Source organism: Triturus cristatus, chromosome 2_1, assembly GCF_964204655.1.
Source record: "Triturus cristatus chromosome 2_1, aTriCri1.1, whole genome shotgun sequence".
Lineage (NCBI taxonomy): Eukaryota > Metazoa > Chordata > Amphibia > Caudata > Salamandridae > Triturus > Triturus cristatus.
This window is the reverse complement of record NC_140581.1, coordinates 1073006953-1073025493: the sequence shown is the minus strand read 5'-3', so window position 1 is coordinate 1073025493 and position 18541 is coordinate 1073006953. Positions and strand designations below refer to the sequence as shown.

At 43.6% G+C, this 18541-nt stretch overlaps 1 protein-coding gene across 1 annotated transcript in view; it reads left to right on the top strand.

The window, feature by feature from the left end:
• The window catches only part of UBE2D3 (ubiquitin conjugating enzyme E2 D3), a 103406-nt gene that overhangs the window by 39468 nt on the left and 45397 nt on the right, over positions 1–18541 (top strand). Inside the window, exons 2-3 of the mRNA XM_085636142.1 lie at positions 3373–3436; positions 3530–3561. Of these exons, the coding sequence (XP_085492268.1) occupies positions 3373–3436; positions 3530–3561 (96 nt within the window). The remainder of the gene's footprint in view (positions 1–3372; positions 3437–3529; positions 3562–18541) is intronic.

Here is an 18541-nt window from a genome sequence, read left to right as displayed (position 1 = left end):
ACATCTTTTACTTCATCTTGCAGTCACTCAGATTGTTTACATTTTACAGATGTTTTGTTTCTGTAGAATTTTCATGCTACGCATGACTCTTCCCCAGCGCATGCGCTGAACGGAACCTATAGATGTCAGGTCATGAGTGGGTGTTCATGAAAGGCCCCCATTAATAAGCGAGGCTGAAGAAAGGTCGTGTTTCATGAAGAGGTGCAGACCGCATGCGCACGCAATTAGTGGCCTCTCACAGCGATTTTCGATTATGTGTCACAGCGCAAGTCTGTGAGCACGTGTTAGTCATTGTGTGCGTGTGTGTGTGTGTGTGTGCGCGTGCGAGGGCATAGTGAAGGGGGTGACACAAGTAAGAGTCTGAAAAAGTTCTGAGTGCACAGACTGTGATGAAGGAGCTGATGAGTGAAATATGCAGTGGCGCATTTCAGAAAAATATGGATACAACAGAATGAGAGAATGGATGGAAAAAAGGAAGAACTGGAGTGAATGATTAACTCCTAATCTGCCTCTTCCACAGAACTGTAAAATTCACAACGTTGTGACTGGTGCTACTCATTCTATGATACTGACAGTAAGCATAAGTAACATCAATAGATCTGGCTTGTGTTGGGTGCATGCCATTGCTGTGCGATATATCTGATGCAATTAAAGAAAACTCTGGTACTAAATAGTGATCACGGGGCACTTTGTTTCAAGAACAGGATTTTGGCTCAAATGTTTTAAGCTTTTTGGAAAGTACTTCTCGCTAGGCTTTTTTAGCCACGTCCCTTTGGAGACCCAGCCCCCACCTTTTTGATCCCTCTTAAAGCACTGAGCGGGAGGGGGGGGGGACCACCTAGAATTCTAAAAATAAGTCTGCGGAAGAAGCCTTTACTTGTACGTTTCTGGCTGGGCTTGATGTCTAAAAAGGAAACAATGGCTTCTATGGAAAAAACTTGTAACAACGTATTTGATATAGAAAGGCACAATGGCAATATATAAGGTTCAGTATGATGTCAAAGAGAAGTTTGCTATACATATCCGACAACCCAATGCATGATAATGTACTTTTATATCTTTACAAATAAGCAACAGATGCACAGTGTACAAATACACAATTACAATAGCAAATTTAACAATTTGTCATACAAAGGTGTCCCAGTGAAAAAGTGATTGAACCTAAACTAAAAAGTGACATTTGTTATAACATATATATATATATATTTTTGAATTATTAAACAGAAGAGCGATCATCTAGAATTAAGTAATCTAATTCACAACACTTCTTAATCATAGGTGTTGTGTAGTGATTCGCCCTTGTCTATTGTCGACGGCGTTTCAACCCTGTGTTGGATGTAGGGTATCTTCGGGACCTTAAAATATAGGGACACCTAAAACGGGAATGGAATAATACCATTAGAACCAAGCGCTTCGTGAAAAGATGGTGTAGGCCATAACTACTAGTTAAGTTGTACCTGAATGGTTCGATGCACCACCTGATGTAAAGAAATTAGTTACACCGTGAGTCTAGTGAAGAAATGAAATCGGAGTACCCGACCGGGTGCTGTAAGAAGAATACATGTACAGGTGTCAATGTTAAGCAAGGAGGAAAAAAGAGGGCATACTTAAATTATACCATCATGGTTGCACAAACAGAAATAACTTGCCCCTTATGAGGGTAATATCAGGCAGTGAGGAAATACTGTCGAGTCTCCGTTGTATACATAAATGTGGATACTCGATTTTATAATCTCACAATGAGCGTATGATACTGCTCTTTTGGCGGGGAGGTAGGAAGACTTTATCTGATAAAAGTATCCAAAATATGTGATTGTGACTCTCGGTGCGCACCTATTTTGTAGCACGCTGAAAGAAAATACAGCCAACCATTACTACAAAATATTGCTACTCTACGCAGTAGCGTGTGACTTATAAATAAGATCAATACCTGTCATACGGTAAATGCGTAGATCAAAGTCCCCGCTGGTGAATTTACAGCTCTGTATACAAACATACCGCAACAAGAGTGCATACAGGTGATCAAAGACCTATTAGATACAAGACCAAGACAGGCTCCCACCCCTTTTATTGTAGCACTACTACGTATTGCACTGACATACAATTATTTTATATCTAGGTTTGTACACGATGGTAAACTACAGACTAGGCTGTAAAAAAAAAACTGCAGGGAATTCAACCTTGGTTAATTTGGAGGCTAGCATTCCTTATGGTGAACTTTTGAGTTGCATTGATGCTTGGAAGGTGGGTAGGGAGGAGATGGCTGTTAGATTTAGACGACATGGGTACTTTAATGAATCCCTGGCCACAGCAATAGTCTAGGTACAAGCCAGGAGTAGGGCATAATTGTTCTTCCCTAGTAGATGCCAAAAGAAAAATAAACTAATGAGCAGGTTAATAAACAGCTTCAGTCCACAGGAAGGGCAACTTGGGAAGATCATTCAAAAGCATTGGCACTTGATTAACTGGGACCCAGTCCTGGGACAAACTACTCCCAAATTCTTTTAGATAACACACATACAAGAACATCCTCGATGAGATGTGCATTGGTGCAGAGTAGTCCGGAAGTGGGCAGACTGGGAACTTTATTACAGCAGGCCAGTGGCTTCCGTAGATGCCATAGGTAGAAAGCCGGTCTATGGAGTCCAGATTCGGGAGTACACCACACCATTGAGTCCAACACCCTGCAAGATAAGGGGATCATATACGGCAAATTCCGACTTGCTGTTTTAAAGTTTAGTCCTGCAAGTGCGGTATGCGATATGTAGGCAGTAACCAATAAGGATTAAGTGTATCCCATTGCCACCATATTTCAGGAGACTAGTATTAGAATAGTATCATGGTATTAACTTGATTTATCCTACAGACTAGGGCATTGTGCAATATAAATTGTCTACAGGGCCTGAATATTGGCCTTCCAGGAATGACAGTAACGCGTTATAAGATTAATAAGGGTAAAATAAAGCTCCAATGACGGCAGTGCGGCTAATGACCTGTTTGAACTTAATGAGCTTTAAAAATAATGTAGATAAAGTACTTTGCCGTGCTTTGTGCAAGTTCTATGTATTTGTTAATAATGCATGATGAATTTCAAGTTTTCAGAAATATTATTTTCGAACCTGATGAATAGTGTATCCAAATACAGACGGTTGACAGTAGTAACCACTAAGGAATTATTGTCTACTAATGCTGCATTATACGAATACGCAACTTTAATTTTCTGCAATGTTTGGAACATCATATAGACTCTCTTGGTATGGAAATGGTTAATTGGTCTTTGTTAGTGTGCTGAAAATTCCCTGAATCTAAAGATTCAACACTGTAGAAATCCTCTTCACATTTGTGAAATGAACCCTGTTTTCTTTTGTGTAGGAACTTAATGATTTGGCTCGTGATCCGCCAGCACAGTGTTCTGCAGGTCCAGTTGGCGATGATAGTAAGTAAAGTACTGTTTATGATTTTCTTCTCATTTTGTGGACTACTGAACAAGACTCAAAATCACATTTTCCCCCCTTTTTCTGTTTTGTAGTGTTCCATTGGCAAGCAACAATTATGGGACCTGTAAGTAGTATAATTATCCTTTTATAAACTTTCACCGGAATTGTCTTAGAAAATGCTTTTTTTGTTATTAAAAACCACAATTCACACAGGGTAGTCTTTAAACCAAAATCTGCTCTCTAAAGTGTTGAAGTTTAGGAGAAGCACAGGGTCTGGAAAGCCAATGGGATTGCCTAGAACAGAGGTTTAAGATGGTTTATGGGTAAACTGAACAGGAAAAAGGCGAACCAGTGTTTAGTCTTTTTGTAACCTAATCAAGGTGCATTATTTGATGCCTTGATAGAGTAGATTATCTTGCCCAACATACATTTAACAAGGACTTCTTCTTGCTGTTTGCCTCATTCTTATTTGTAAAATGTTCCCCGCCCAATTAATTGTAAACAGGATCAGCACCAGGTCCATGAACCTGCGTGTGTACCGGTCTTTCTTCGTCCTAGGTAAGAGACATAGCAAGGTGGGGTGCAAGTCAGGTCAGCTATGATGTCCATAGCTTTTGCACACTCCTTTAGTAGATTTGGACACAGCCATATTGCATGACTGGGGTGTTTGCTTCTTCGGCTGTCTGAAGACATCTGCAGGAACATCCGCCTTATATGCTGAGAAGTAAAATAAGTTTAGTTAAATACTTAAGCTGCATACATTTAAGCTTGGGATTCCACGACACCTGCATAACATATGCGAATGCTGTAGCCCATTGTTTGTTTGGAGAGCCCCAGGCCCTGTCCTCTTTACCATTTCTTTTGTGCCCGGGTTGGCAAGAGTGCAGGTTACAAGGCAGTAACCGCTTTTCCACCCTGTCTGAGAGTTAACAAACATTGCAGTATGTTGGGTACTAGGCGTAGATCACTCTGAACCCCACGTTCAACGGAGGCCAGCCGCTAAAAGCATTATAGGTCAAGAAGAGACCCACTCCCAACTCATAGTTCCCTTGCAAGTGCTGAAAGCCATAACCCCCCCCCCCCCCCGCCCCTTAGGTGCACACAAGCATCTAGCCATGGCCTGAATTTGTGTACCAAAGTACTCCTTTTCTTTATGGTGAACAACCACCATTGAGGTAACTGCAGGGCATATGAAAAACAGTGGCCATGCATTTGCACAAACCTGTGCCAGCATGTCTTTGTCGTGGTCTCAAGTCTGCCAAGTCTCGGAGGTCCGCAAGCAGGATCCAACAACCAGCCTATGTTCGAGCCCCCCTGCAGTGCTTCTTTTAAGGCAGTCCACTCTAGATGAAGCGAGTCACGCAGCCAACTCATCAGCCATTGGATTTGGGCCACTGCATAATAAAATTCAAAGTCCGAGGCCCCTATGCTTCTTCCATCAGGGGACATTGTATTTTACTGAGCTCTACCCTGTTCATACCATTACTCCAAATTAAATTGGATAGCAGACTGTGGAGCTCTGCAAAAACAGGCCCTCCCATGACATCAGTCAGGCCGCATATAAATTAACCTCCGCAACAGTGAAATTATTTCCACTACCACATACTGCAAAGGGGCCAGTGGCAAAGCAATTCAATTCAAAAGGTGTCGGCTGCTGGGATGCCGACAGAACCTTGCCCAAACTACCGTCAAACAGCCCATCTTCTGCATGATCGACATTAACACAAATATTTTAAAGTATTGATTTTCTAATCTTGTACATAGTAAGTAGCCTCAAATGTCTGGAGGCCGAGAGCCGGGCTAACAAAAGACTTACCTAAATTCTGAGGCCAGAGAACTCCCTAAACTAGTCTAATACCTTCATCAACTTATAAAACACCCTTTAAATTTCATAGATATAAATAAGTTTATCGTCATCATATAGGTCAATAATGTGCTCAATATCGTGTATGTGAGTACCCCTCATTGGGTCTTAAGTGCAACAAGCATGCCAAAGGTTCTATTGCAAGAGCAAAAATAATTGGGGAAAATCCTGCCTAGTGAAATGCTCGGAAATTTTTGGGCCACTTTTAACTCTAGCCAGAGGGCCTGTATATAGCAATTTAATCCAACTAAGAACTGGCCCCCAAGCCCCTGGCCGCCAGTGCTGCTGTAAGGAAAGACCAACCGTGGTGTTGAATGCTTTTTATCAAGTGACACCGCCAGATGCCAATCGTTACACACCCCAACCTCTCCTACTCCTCCCACTATGAGTGCTTCTCGCAAGGAGTCTCTGAGAGTCAGCCAGTGTGCCTAGCAGCATGATACATATTTAACCATTTCTGCACGGTATAGCACTATGTGCTGTAAAATTACGCGAGAGTCAATCTAGCCCTTGTGTTTTATTCCAAGCCATAACTGCCTGAATTCTTCCAGTCTCTAGTTCCTGGAATTGCAGCAGGTCTACTTAAGAAAAGGGAATAGAGCGCACATAAGCCCCTAATCAAGCTGCTGGAGCGGAGTACGGTTAAGAATATTAATCCACAAAGACTCTTATTAATGCCTTCCTGACTGTTAAGTAGCAACCCTCCCTTCATCTTGATGGCACCTGTCAGTCCTAGGTATCTCAGATATCAGCAGCCAGGCTAATATAAGCCCCGGTCTAACTCCCTCAGCTTGTCGCTGGGCCAATATATGCCCCGTAGTACATAAGCCCTCGGCACTGCACACGTTCTGCATCCAATTTCTGCATTCCCTAACCTGCCGTTGCGCTTCCTGTGATGTGCTTGCCAGTTTTCCAAGTTGCTGAATGTTTTCTTTCCCCAGAATGCACCTATTCAATGCTAGTCTGGTGATTCAAGTAGTGGCAACCCACAACCCCTTTGAAGATCTCCCATTACGCGTTTGCTTTAGGCATAGTTTGTTTTTTGCAAAATAGCGCTTGCTGCAGGTATCTATAGTCTCCCAGAATGGGACAGCCAGCAATGGCTCTGTGCAGCTTCTACATGGGTGTATGCGTACACGCTGTACCTCCTGTGAGGACCAGGCGAGGGGGGAAAAGTATCAGATAAGGTGCAATCTAAATATTCAATGTCTGCAATTTTAAGCCAGAGTGCAGTGCATCACTACAATATAAATAATCTAGACTTGTGTGGAGCTGATGCACCAGTGAGCATACCATGGCCTCATAGTGCATCAAACGCCAAATATCATGCAGTTGACTCTTAGATGGCTAGTGCAGAAAATGTTCTTGCTCTGACCACTTGCGTACCTGGCAGAGGGAGAAGAGACCTATCCATGTGAGTATTGTGTACACAATTACAATGCCTCCCCAAGGCTAGTCATTCAGTTCTTGGAGCATGTGTGGTAGAGGGAGTCCAGGAATATGGAGTGATTACTATTGGGAACATATACTGCAACCAGTGTGAGTGGATCCCCACCTAGTGTTCCCTCAACCATGCACCTGTCCTTCGCATCTATACATTTTGTGACTCATTGGAGGAATCCCATGTGTAATCCACACCAAGACCCCACTTGCAAACGTGTATGTGCTCTCAAATGTCGGCTCCCTCCTGTGGCCAGACAGCTTCCAAAGTTTGGAGCCTATGAAGTCTCATGCAAATATGCTGTATGTGTGTCTTCGCCTGAGATGGGCATTAATCCTGTGACGTTTGCTAGGTGTGGCCATGTTGCGCAGATTAGAAGTCAATATATTGTATCTATTGCCTGTGACAGTCCTGTGGGTATAGTGTGCCGCCCTGTTGTCTGCATCCTTACAATCCAGCTGTTTACCCCTTGTCCCCCAAATTTCCCAGGTTGTGGTTTCCTTGTAGCCAAAGCAAGTGTTCCTGAAGAGTATAAACAAAAATAACAATCCCAACCCCAGCAAAGAGGAGAACTTGTATATTGCCACAATGCAGACATGGGTATAACCAGTTCATAATGTAAAAATCCATTTACCATATTCCGTGTCTGTGACTTGGGTCCTAGGTGCAATGTCCTGAGACCCTTGTAACATTTGAGATGTGTTCGGGTGTCAGCGCTGAAACATGTGGCTGTTTACTGTCCGAGTGTACAGAGCCAGTAGCCCCCGCCTCCGATTCCAAATGCTTGTCAGGTGTCAGAACCTCAGATGGATTTCGGTTGTGCTGGAGTACATTGGTAACTGCTTGTACCCTTTCTAAGACAGCCTGTTCAGCCAAGAGCCAGGCATGCATGCCCCTGCTTCTCCTCCTTACAGCCTGACTACTGTTTCTAGATATGGAGGGTTCTAGGCCCTCCATATCTAGCAGGGTGGCTGCTCCCTTTGTCTATAACCATGCCCAAGCTTGCTCATGAGACTGGTTCACATGCGTAATGATCTTCTCCACCATCCTCTGTTTTGCAGTTAACAGGAGGGTGTACTTCATGCCCATCATTTACTTGTTTAACAGCTACAAAGGATGCATGCTGTCTTTGAACTTTAGAGGCATATTCAGGTTGGTCATTAATGATACCATTGTAGAGCCACAGTCTGTCTGTTATGACGCGCTGCAGCAGCAGATATCTGTGCTCCTTAGTTAAATTGAGTGACCGTCTGACTGGCGGGGGTACACACCCCTGTACCCGGTCGCCCACTCGAACAGTGAACTTGGGGACCATGCCGATCAACATCGTAGTCAACAACCACTCCTCCACGAACAACTAAGTACTCTTAACTTTCTGGTAGCCCAATCATGCGAATGTTGCGCCAGGAGCTTTCTTCAATGTCCTTTGCTCTCCATCTGCTGTCCTTCACCTCCGACTGCAGAGGCTGCTGCTGGCTCGGCACTTCCTTCAGCAAAGGCTGCATAGAGTTAGTTGATCATGAACTTAGTGTTGTTGACATGTTATAACAACTTTTTCTGCTCTGCTCTGCTCTGCAGGATCACTTCAAACGAACTGTATCTTCATTTTCATGGTAGTTTTAGCCTACAGTATTGGCTGCCCTATAACAAAAATGTGCATCACAAACTATTAAATGAGTGCGTGATTGAACTCCTGTAAAAATGTTTGATGGAATGTGTGGCTGTAGATACACTTGCTTAGCAGAAGTCTGCCCTCTAGTATTGGACTCGTTAGTGTGCAAGTTGTATTTCTTCAAAGTGTTTTGAGTCACGAGGTGTAGTGACTCCTGCTGCTTGCAGTGCGCATGGTCCTCGATTCCATTGTTGGATTGTTTTATTCCACCGTCTTGTTTGGTTGTGGACTTCTCTGCATTCTTGCAACAATGGTGTCACCCAGACATAGACTTATTCTCCACAGCTGAAAATGCCACATGCCCAAACTTCGCCTCCAGGCACCAAAACATACAGCCCAAGGGCATTGCACTATGAATGAATTGGTCCGGGATATTTGCTTACACTTTTCCACCTCTACCGCTGCTTCAGTTTGTGATTCGCAAACTGCGGTAGTTGTCTCACACTCCTAGTGGCTCCCACATGGGCCTGACGACCATTATTTGCCACGCTACTGGAACTCTCAGTAATCTCACATTGGGCACTACCCAACCGGCAGGACCAGCTAACCCAAAACCAAGGAGCAGTAAGGCATCCAAACCCCAGATCTTTCAATCTGGCTCCTGAAGTCTCATAATTCCGATCCTTGAATCTCCCGCAACAGTGCATGGATATTGTTAAAGGGGCAAGAAGACCCACTACTAGAGCACGCTATGCGGCAAAGTGGAAACTATTTCACTATTGCCATTCAAAGGATATTAACCCGTGTACAGCAAAGCCTCATGGCAATGTCTGTTACCTTCTCCATTTACAAACTTCAGGGTTAGCCTTCAGTTCCATAAGACTACACATAGCGGCAGTCGCTGTATTTCTCCAAAACCGAGAACAAACTGTATTCAGGAGTCTTGTTAAAGCTTTTCTAGAGGGTCTCAGAGTTATCCAGCCTAGAGTTCCTACAACACCAGCATGGAACCTCACTGTTTTAACATTGTTAACGGGTCCCCCATTTGAACCTTCACACTCGTGCCCTCTCCAGTTCCTTTCCTGGAAAGTTACTTTTCTCATTGCAATCACTTCACTCTGACCTGTCGGTGAGCTTCAGGCTTTAACTCTAGAAGAGCCATTCTTTCAACTTCATAGTGATAGTGGTGCCGCTTACCAACCCTAAATTTCTTCCAGGAGTGGTCTCACAGTTCCAATTAATTTTGAGTTGCCAGTATTCTTTCTACTGCCTGATTCTGTTGTGGAAAGAGCTTTACACACCCTGATTGATGTAAGAAGAACTCTTGTGTATTATAGTGACAGAACTCCATCATTCAGAAAGACACGACTTTTTTGCATACTTCAAACCGCACAAAGGGAGGGCCATGTCTAAAGCAAGTATTTCACATTGGATTGTAAAATGTATGCAAACTTGTGACACCAAAGCTAAACGAACTCCACCTATTCCTCCAAAGACTCGCGCTACTAGAAAGGAGAGCTTCCATAGCTTTTTAGGCAATATACCCATGGCTGACATGTAAAGCAGCTGTATGGACTACACCACACACATTTGCAAAATATCACTGTATAGATGTTATGGCCCATCAACAAGCCAATGTGGGCCAAGCGGTTTTAGGAACATTATTCCAATCAAACGCAACCCACAAAGGTTTACCTCTGCTTTGGGAAGTAAACTGCTTTACAGTCTATGCGAAGCATTGGTGTCTACAGCCACACATGCCATCAAACAGGAAATGTTACTTACCCAGTAAGCATCGGTTTGTGGCATGTAGTGATGTAGATTCACATGCACCCACCCTCCTTCCCAGGCACCTGTGTTAGTTGCGGTTGTCTACACAACCTCTCACTAGAATGCATCCTTCACACTCCATCCTCACCCTCCAAGCGGAAAACAATCTAACAATGGAGTCTAGAACCATGCGCATTGCAAACAAAAGGAGTCCCTACACCGCGTGACTCGAAAGACTTCTTTGAAGAAAAACAACTTGCGCACTTCAGAGCCCAAACCAGATGGCAGACTTATGCTAAGCATCTGAATCTATGGCACTACATGCCTCAAACAAAAATATATCAAGAGGATATAACTTCATCTAGGCCAATTGGTTTATTTAATACAGATTAAACAAGCATTTGCAATGCAGTAGGTCTAGCATTTACGTGAGTTTCAGCTATTGACATTGCAAATAACAATGCCTTTTATTTTTGTTTTCCTATTTTAAAACATAAATAAAAGAATTATCATTTACAATGCCAACAGTTTACTTGCGTAAATGCAAGACCTATTGCATTGCAAATGCTTGTTGTAATAAGCCACTGTGGTCTTTTGTTGATCTTAGACCCCTGAGCAACACAGCATCTGAACAGGCAACACTGCAAGAAATCAACTTGTCAGAGAACCACCAAGAAAGACAGTTTCATAATGAGTGTACCATTATGGTGCAGAAGTCTGTATGTACATCATGCATACATTGCGCACACTTCAAGCAAGTCGATGCATATCTGATCATCCATGCCATGCATATATACATTTTTGAAACATAGGAACCTGATTGCCTACGCTTCTGCACATTTCATAAAACTGAGAAAAAAAGTAGTTCATGAAATGTTTGCGCATTTTTTTTTTTTTTTTTTTTTTTTTTTTTTTGTAGGATGTATTTTCCCACAACACAATTTTACCAGAGGATTATCTGCAAAATTAAGAATTTTGTGGAGTTATAATTTTGAACTCTTCTTACTTGTATTGTCCAGTGCATAATGCTTTCATCAATGGTCGAACCACCCCAACCAAAATGCTAGAATTCAGCAAATTTCTGATATTAAACAGTCCCTCCCTGCACAAGGCTGTATTTCAGTCCCACTCACACTGATCTTTACAATGATGCAGCCGTTTAAGATGCATGGTGGAGGTAAACCAATCAATGCCACTGAAAGGGAGCATTGCATGATTTTACTGACCCTACCTGCAGTTGGCAACTTAATTTAATTTGTTAGGTTGTGTCTGGCCTATTTACTAATGCTAATCGCGTCACACTGAAATTATACAACAAATAAAAAACAGCCAACTTTGCATGCTATGGATACATAGCTTTAGGCAAAAAGTGAATGTTACTCAGTGAAAAGACACATGCAGAGCTTCTGCCTCATTTCAGGGTAACATTTAATAAAAGGGTAGATGGAGTAGCCACGGATATAGGCATAATAATAATCTTCTAGTGCACTTTCGTAAATGACGCTGCTTCCAATTAAATACATAGGAATTATGTGCTTGCTGTTCAAGGGAGCGGGACAGAATATAAACTTTTGCCTACTGTTTAGGGAATAAAATGTGTCTGACAGTTAATGGCATTAGTGGTGAAGCTGAAGCTACAGAGCGTTATTCTAGGGTTGAAGGAGAAGGACTGGGGAGGTGGAAAGAACATAAATAAATGACCGCACGAAGGATAAATAATAAATACGCCATTTGATGAAAGCGATCCGGCGAAAGTATAACCAAAACCGCACCTACCGAAAAAAAACTGTAACCACGCCAAATAATCTATGGCTGAAGTGTTGAAGAATGATCCACAACATTTAGGATAACCGCCGACTGGGTAAGGTATTCCCATACACAGTGTTTGATATAAATGCATTTTGAGGGAGTATCTGGAAAATAAAGCAAGGCACTCATCAGTCAGTAGTGGGAGCTCTGGCTTGGTTCTTATTTCCAACAATGGGGCATGGAGTCTGCCATGAGTCACAGACTGAAGTCCAAAGATTAAGACAAGACGCGCGGCCGCGAGACGTCCTCTGTGGTGGGGAAGGAGCGTTGAAGCGCGAGCAAGCCGAAGAGGTCGAGCGGTTACACGCACCGTTACGAGCCTCTGTGCGTGTAACCGTACGTTCAAGGCCAGACAAAAAGCTGTGGTCTGCTTTTTAAAGCACTCTCTCTAAATATCTCGCCAGAGCAGCGCATGCACTGGCTCAGGCGAGACCTAAAAACTATAAATTAATTTGCAATACAATGAACAGTTGCTAAAGCAAGATTAGTTTCGAACTAGTCTGAAATCCGCACATTAAAAAGTTAATCATGGAACATGGAACTGGACTGGGCAGCCCATTGACCAATTTCATTCAATGTAATTTGAAATGAAAAAGCCATAAATACCATCATTCAAATGGCTAAAATCAAACTATGTATGGACTGTATACTACTATTTTTAAAGCTGGATTTGGAAACCCAGGATAGATTTTTCAGGATTTCAGTTTTCAAAAGTTGGGTGGACCCAAGTGAACAGTTATTGAAGACTCCTCCAATCCTGTCCTCTTTCAGCTTTTCAGATTCCATTTTTGATAGGTGAGTTTCTTGAAGTAATGAAATCAGTATGTTGGTATGCTAGCTCAATGGGATCTTTCTTCTCTTCATTTTCCCCGACGGGAAATCCACTTTGGGCCGGTCAACCTGGCCTGGGATGGAGATGCCCCTAGGTATCTGGGAATTAGACTATATCATGCCCCAAAGTACCTATTTGTAGGTAACTATAATAGAGCACTGCAGGGAAATTGGCTCTCAAATCAATTTCTGGTGTATCCTACCCTTAACACCAATAGGAAGGGTGGCTCCAGCGAAAATAGTGGTGGTACCCTGCCTCCTCTACTATTTCGCAAACATACCGTTCATCCCCCCACAGTCTTTCTTTATGGACCTAGACTCTATTAGTGTTCCTGATATGGGAGACGAGACAACCCAGGATAGCCCTAGCAACATTGGTTACCAATAGACTGGGGAGGACTGGGCGCCCCATCGTTCCAGGCCTACTTCCTCGCAGCACAACTTCAGTGGCTGTCACGCTGGACAGCATGACGACATCTAGAGGAAACCAGGGCGAGCTCGGGACCCCTGACGATTCCAGCGATAAACCGCCTACTCTCGCTGGGCACCTGACTCTCCCCATCCAGCTGACGATGGGTAGGTCCGGTATGCAGCGAATCCACCACATCTCCCGTGGCATACCACTATATATACCCCACTACTCCCGCTAGCAGGCCTGCCTCCAGGCCATAACCACTGCCCCGCTCGTGAGCTCCGAGTGTGGACCAAACACTCTCTCACAGAGAGAGTCTTTATTCGCAGATGGACAGTAGGTCTCGTTTGAGGGTCTGGTGGAGGGAAGCAGGCTCCCAGAGGGACAGTTTCTTCTACATAGGCAAATCGTCTCGGCCTTCAGGCAGACCTGGGACATATCCAAAGGGTAGCTAGCCTACAACACACTCAACATGCTCCTGACCATGGGTACTGGATGTCACAAGGATCTATAAGGCCATCCAAGAGCTTAGAGGTACATCACTAACTCTGCTCCAGCAGAAGTGGGAGGAGGAATTTGGACGCACACTGAACGACTGGGAATTGCAGACCGCACTAGAATACCCCAAGAAAGTGTCCCGCAACCCGCATTTTAAAAACATCCAATTCAACATATTACACAGGGCGTATTTAACACAAGTAAAGTTCCAATGCTTCTATCCTATGACACAATTTAAATGCCCGCGGTATCATTTCCTCGATGCCACGTTCCAACACATGGTCTGGAACTGCCACATCCTACAACCCTACAACCCTACTGGGCACAAATACATGACACAATACAAGAGACCACTGGACTAACGGGCTACAACACATGGGAGGCATGTGCACTAGGCATAACCCGACGTGGAAAAAAGTTTGAGGCCCTAGCCCTCCATCTAGCAAAGCGATGCATTGCAATGCACTGGCGCGCACCTATAGGCCCCCCCCCCCCCCCCCCTTAGAAGCATGGAGAGCAGCTGTAATTAAATGGGTGTGGCAGAAGATGATGTGATCAGGGTTGTAGAGGCATGCAGCATACGACAACGTCACATATCCATGGAGCGGACAACACTCCCCCACGCCTCTTTAAACAACAAAGGACACCGGCCCAATCACCCAGCAACTCGCCTACACCGACCAGGCCACCAGACCTAAATTCCCCCTTCTCCCCCCCCCCCCCCCCCCCCCGATAATAAACCACAACAAATGTCTCCCACTAAGCCCCCCTCCCTCCTATAACCTTTCATGCCCGGAAGCACTAACAGACCCCCCCCTGCATAGAAACCCCCCTCTCGTCAGTACTGTAGTCCTAATTCTGCATCCAGTGCAGTCTGTCCACCTGAAAGAACACACGCAACTGCCCACCCCGTACCCCTCCCTCATCCACCCAACCCCAGTTTAATGTTATGTTAATGTTATGGGGTGCTTATAAAGCGCAAACAATCATCCCAATGGGATATCACGGCGCTATAGTTGCAGACAAAAGTGCGTAGGTAATGCGGGGAAAGTGCCAAATGATTACGTTTTTAGTCGGGTTTGGGGAAGAGGAACGTTTTTAGCTGTTTCCTAAAGGATAGGTAATTAGTTATTAGTCTGAGGTGCACTGGTAGATTGTTCCAACTGTTAGCCGCCAGGTGGGAGAAGGCTCGCCCTCCCATCTTTGCGGTTTTGACGCGTGTGGTTCTGGCTCTAGCAGTAGATTGAGAACGTAGATTTCTGGATGGGAAATAGAGTGTGACTTTATTTTTTAGGATGCACGGGCCTGTATTATGTAGTATTTTATATGTTGTGCAGAGTAGCTTAAATAGAGCTCTTTGTCGAATCGGCAGCCAATGCAAATCCCTCATGCAGCTCTTGGCTGAGTCAAATTTTCTTTTATTACATATTGCCTTAGCTGCGGCATTTTGTACAGTTTGTAATTTAGTGAAAAGATAGTCATTCATTCCTACAAACAGAGAGTTTCCGTAGTCTAACCTACTCATTAGTAGGGATTGGGCCAGAATCTTTCTGCAGTCCAATGGTATCCAGGGAAAGACTCTCCTCAGCATTTTTAAAAGTGCAAAGCCTTTACCACATGTTGTGGATACGTGGGTTTTCATGCTTAAAGCTGTGTCCAAAGACACCCCTAGATTCTTTGCAGTTGGAGTCGGGTCTGGGGGGGTGCCTAATGTTGTAGGCCACCAGCTGTTGTCCCATAGCTGGGAATGTCTGCCAAATAGCATTATTTCAGATTTGTCTGCGTTGAGTTTCAGACAATGACTATGCATCCAGGTTGCTAAATCAGTAAGGCAGTTGAGTAATCTGCCTTTGGGGTCATTCTCCTCATCCAGTGAGATCATCAGTTGGGTGTCGTCTGCATAAGAGCAGATCTCGACACCCCATTTTCGCCCTATTTTGGCCAGTGAGGACACAAATATGTTGAACATGGTCGGGCTTAACGAGGCCCCTTGTGGGACCCCATACTTGATGTTCCGGGGAGGGGATTGAAAATCACCCATCTGTACTGATTGCGTCCTATTTTGGATGAAGGACTGTAGCCATCCTAAAGCTTTTTCCCGAATTCCCTTTGCTGCTAGGATTTCTAGTAGATGATTGTGGGGTACCGTGTCGAAAGCCGCCGAGAGCTCCAAAAGTATCAGGGCCACTGTTTTCCCCTGATCTACCATGGTTCTGATGTTGTCTGTTACAGCTAGGAGGGTTGTCTCCGTACTATTGTTTGTTCGGAACCCTGTTTGGGATATATCCAATAAATCATTGGTTTCTAAGAAGTGGGACAACTGTCTGTTGACCAGTTTTTCAAGTACTTTGGATAGGTAGGGGAGTTGGGAAATGGGTCGGTAGTTTGCAGGATTGTTTACATCAGTTCCCACTTTTTTTAATAGAGGGGTCACTATGGCATTCTTCCAGATTTTGGGGAATTCGGCAAGATTTAAGGAGGAGTTCAAAGCTTTTGTAACTGCCGGACATATTATCGGGGTCAAGTTGTGAGAAAATGAAATGAGGACATGGGTCTGAGGGGGAGCCTGATTTTACCTCTAACATGACTTTACTCACTTCTTCTTCTGAGAAGGGGCCAAAATTGAGGCAGTTGGCCTGCAGGGAGGGTGGTCCCTGAGGTTCTATGTGTATCGACTTGGTGTTTAAAAATGAGGAGTAGATTGTATCTATTTTGTTGCAAAAGTAATCATTGATTTTATTACAATTTTCTTGAGAAGGAGGGAGGTTGGATGAGACCCCCACGGGACTGCATAGTTCTTTGACAATTTTGAAAAGTTCTTTCGAGGAGTTTTTGTTTTCTATAATTCTGTGCGAGAAGTATTCCTAGTTGGGCAATAGCACCCTTTCCTCGCACCCTCGAAAAACCGGCCCAACTTTGGAGCCTTAGCATCAAAGACGGTGCAAACAGACCCAATACATCTCCACTCAGACAGCACAATAGATTCCTTCCCAAAACGTGAACTGACCCAGCAGTGAACATTTTCTAGAGATGTAAAAGAACTCCCTGTTCATTAGTTGTATCTGTCAATGTTGTTCTGCACTATATGCGAAATGAAAAACCCGATAAAATGGTTTTAAAAAAAAAAAAAAAATCTTTTTTCTCTTCATGTAGTTTGAGCTATTTACAGTAGGTGATATCACTATGGAGCGCAACCCATAATATATTATAAAGACGTTTGTGCTAACTTAGCAGTTCAACTCAACATTCTAAATATGCTGTTTCTGATTTGACTTGCAATTCCATTGAAGAAAGAAAGAAGTTGGGTAGAAATACTTTTTAAGACCTCATGGTAGATGGTCATCTCCTAACTTGAAGGTGAATGTGGTGTACTGTAGTTGATGGTGGTGAGTATCCAAATATATGGATTTATTCAACTTTTTTACATTCGAAGATGTAAAAGTCAGGCCAATCTGAGTTTCTGACTGCTTGAGCTGTTAACTTGAAGTCTTGTCTTTGAGCCACCCTCCCGCATACTCCAGTGGACCCTGAGGGATGCCACTCATAATGACTAGGTAACAAATATCATTGGCTTTGCATCTGGGTATCCATATGTGAGCAGATATTAGTGATCATCCCAGTTGGCAATATGCATTCCTAACCAAAGGGGTGCCCATAGTTTCTTTCCTAGACTTTTAAGTGCCTTGTATACAATAAATCTTAGCTTTTCGAAGCATAGGACACCTTTGGTAACGAGGGTGACAAGACTGGGCATAGCTGGTTAATGTACACTGAGGCCCTAGGTCAGTTGTTTGCTGTAGGGAACAATGGGCATTATCGGATGATACCAACCAAGTATTCAACACCTATTCCAGAGACCTTTAGGCTGAACTGAAGTAAGCACTAAATTAAATGAAGCTTTGCTGACTCCTATTCCGCCAGATGACCTGCAGCCGTAAAAAGGTGCCAATTGAGTAGGCAGAAGTTAGCTGAGCTTTAGTTCACCTGGACGAAATGGCAGGAGGCGAGAGATTACCTGTAGAATTATGCAGTACTTGTTGATTTCTAAATTGGAGGCCAGAGTGGCTCCTCTATTTTCACCATCCTTAGCAAGTAAGGAGAAGCTTCCCATGCATATAATAGAGCAACATGTGTCAGAGCTTAAAGCCTAGAGCAATTTTTCACTGTCAATTTTTTTCAAGTTTTGTTCCTAAACTAGATGGGCAGCAGGTTAAGTATGTGCACTTTAAGGATCATTTAGAATTGAGGCATGTTTGTGGGCTCTTTTTAAAAGAAGATTGGTTCCTGGATATTAAGCCATGCTTAGAAAAACTGATAAAGACCACACTGTTGCTAATACAGAAGTGTATGTGAAGTCGTGTAGCAGGTGCTGTGGTTTCCATTTCCAATAGAGTTGTCGACTGCATTGATTGGTACAGTAATGAACCATAAACCTTTCTATCTGTTTGATGCCACTGTCCACTTGCCGCCTTCATTCTGATTCTGAAGCATGATACAGCTTTTCAGTCAAAAAAGATGTGAATGAGAAAAAGCTTTATTTGCTTGTAACAGGTCACTCCCAGTTTAAAGTTGTAGATTTACAGGCAACACTCACTTACCTGCAAGGTTTGAAGTGGTACACACATTTGCTCATTATAGATGGTCCAGTCTGGACCAAATAAAACCAGAATTGGAGCTCTATTAGCCAGTTATAAGGGGGAAGGGGCGGGGGATGGATCCTTTGTGGTCAACACCTGACTGCTTTAAAAGTAAGGGAAACAAAGGTGTCATTCTGACTCCAACCACTAGTTGCCATAAGGATGTACAGCCAGCTTGTGTATGTACATTTGCAAATTGATGGTTACAGCAGATATCTTCCTCCCTTTAT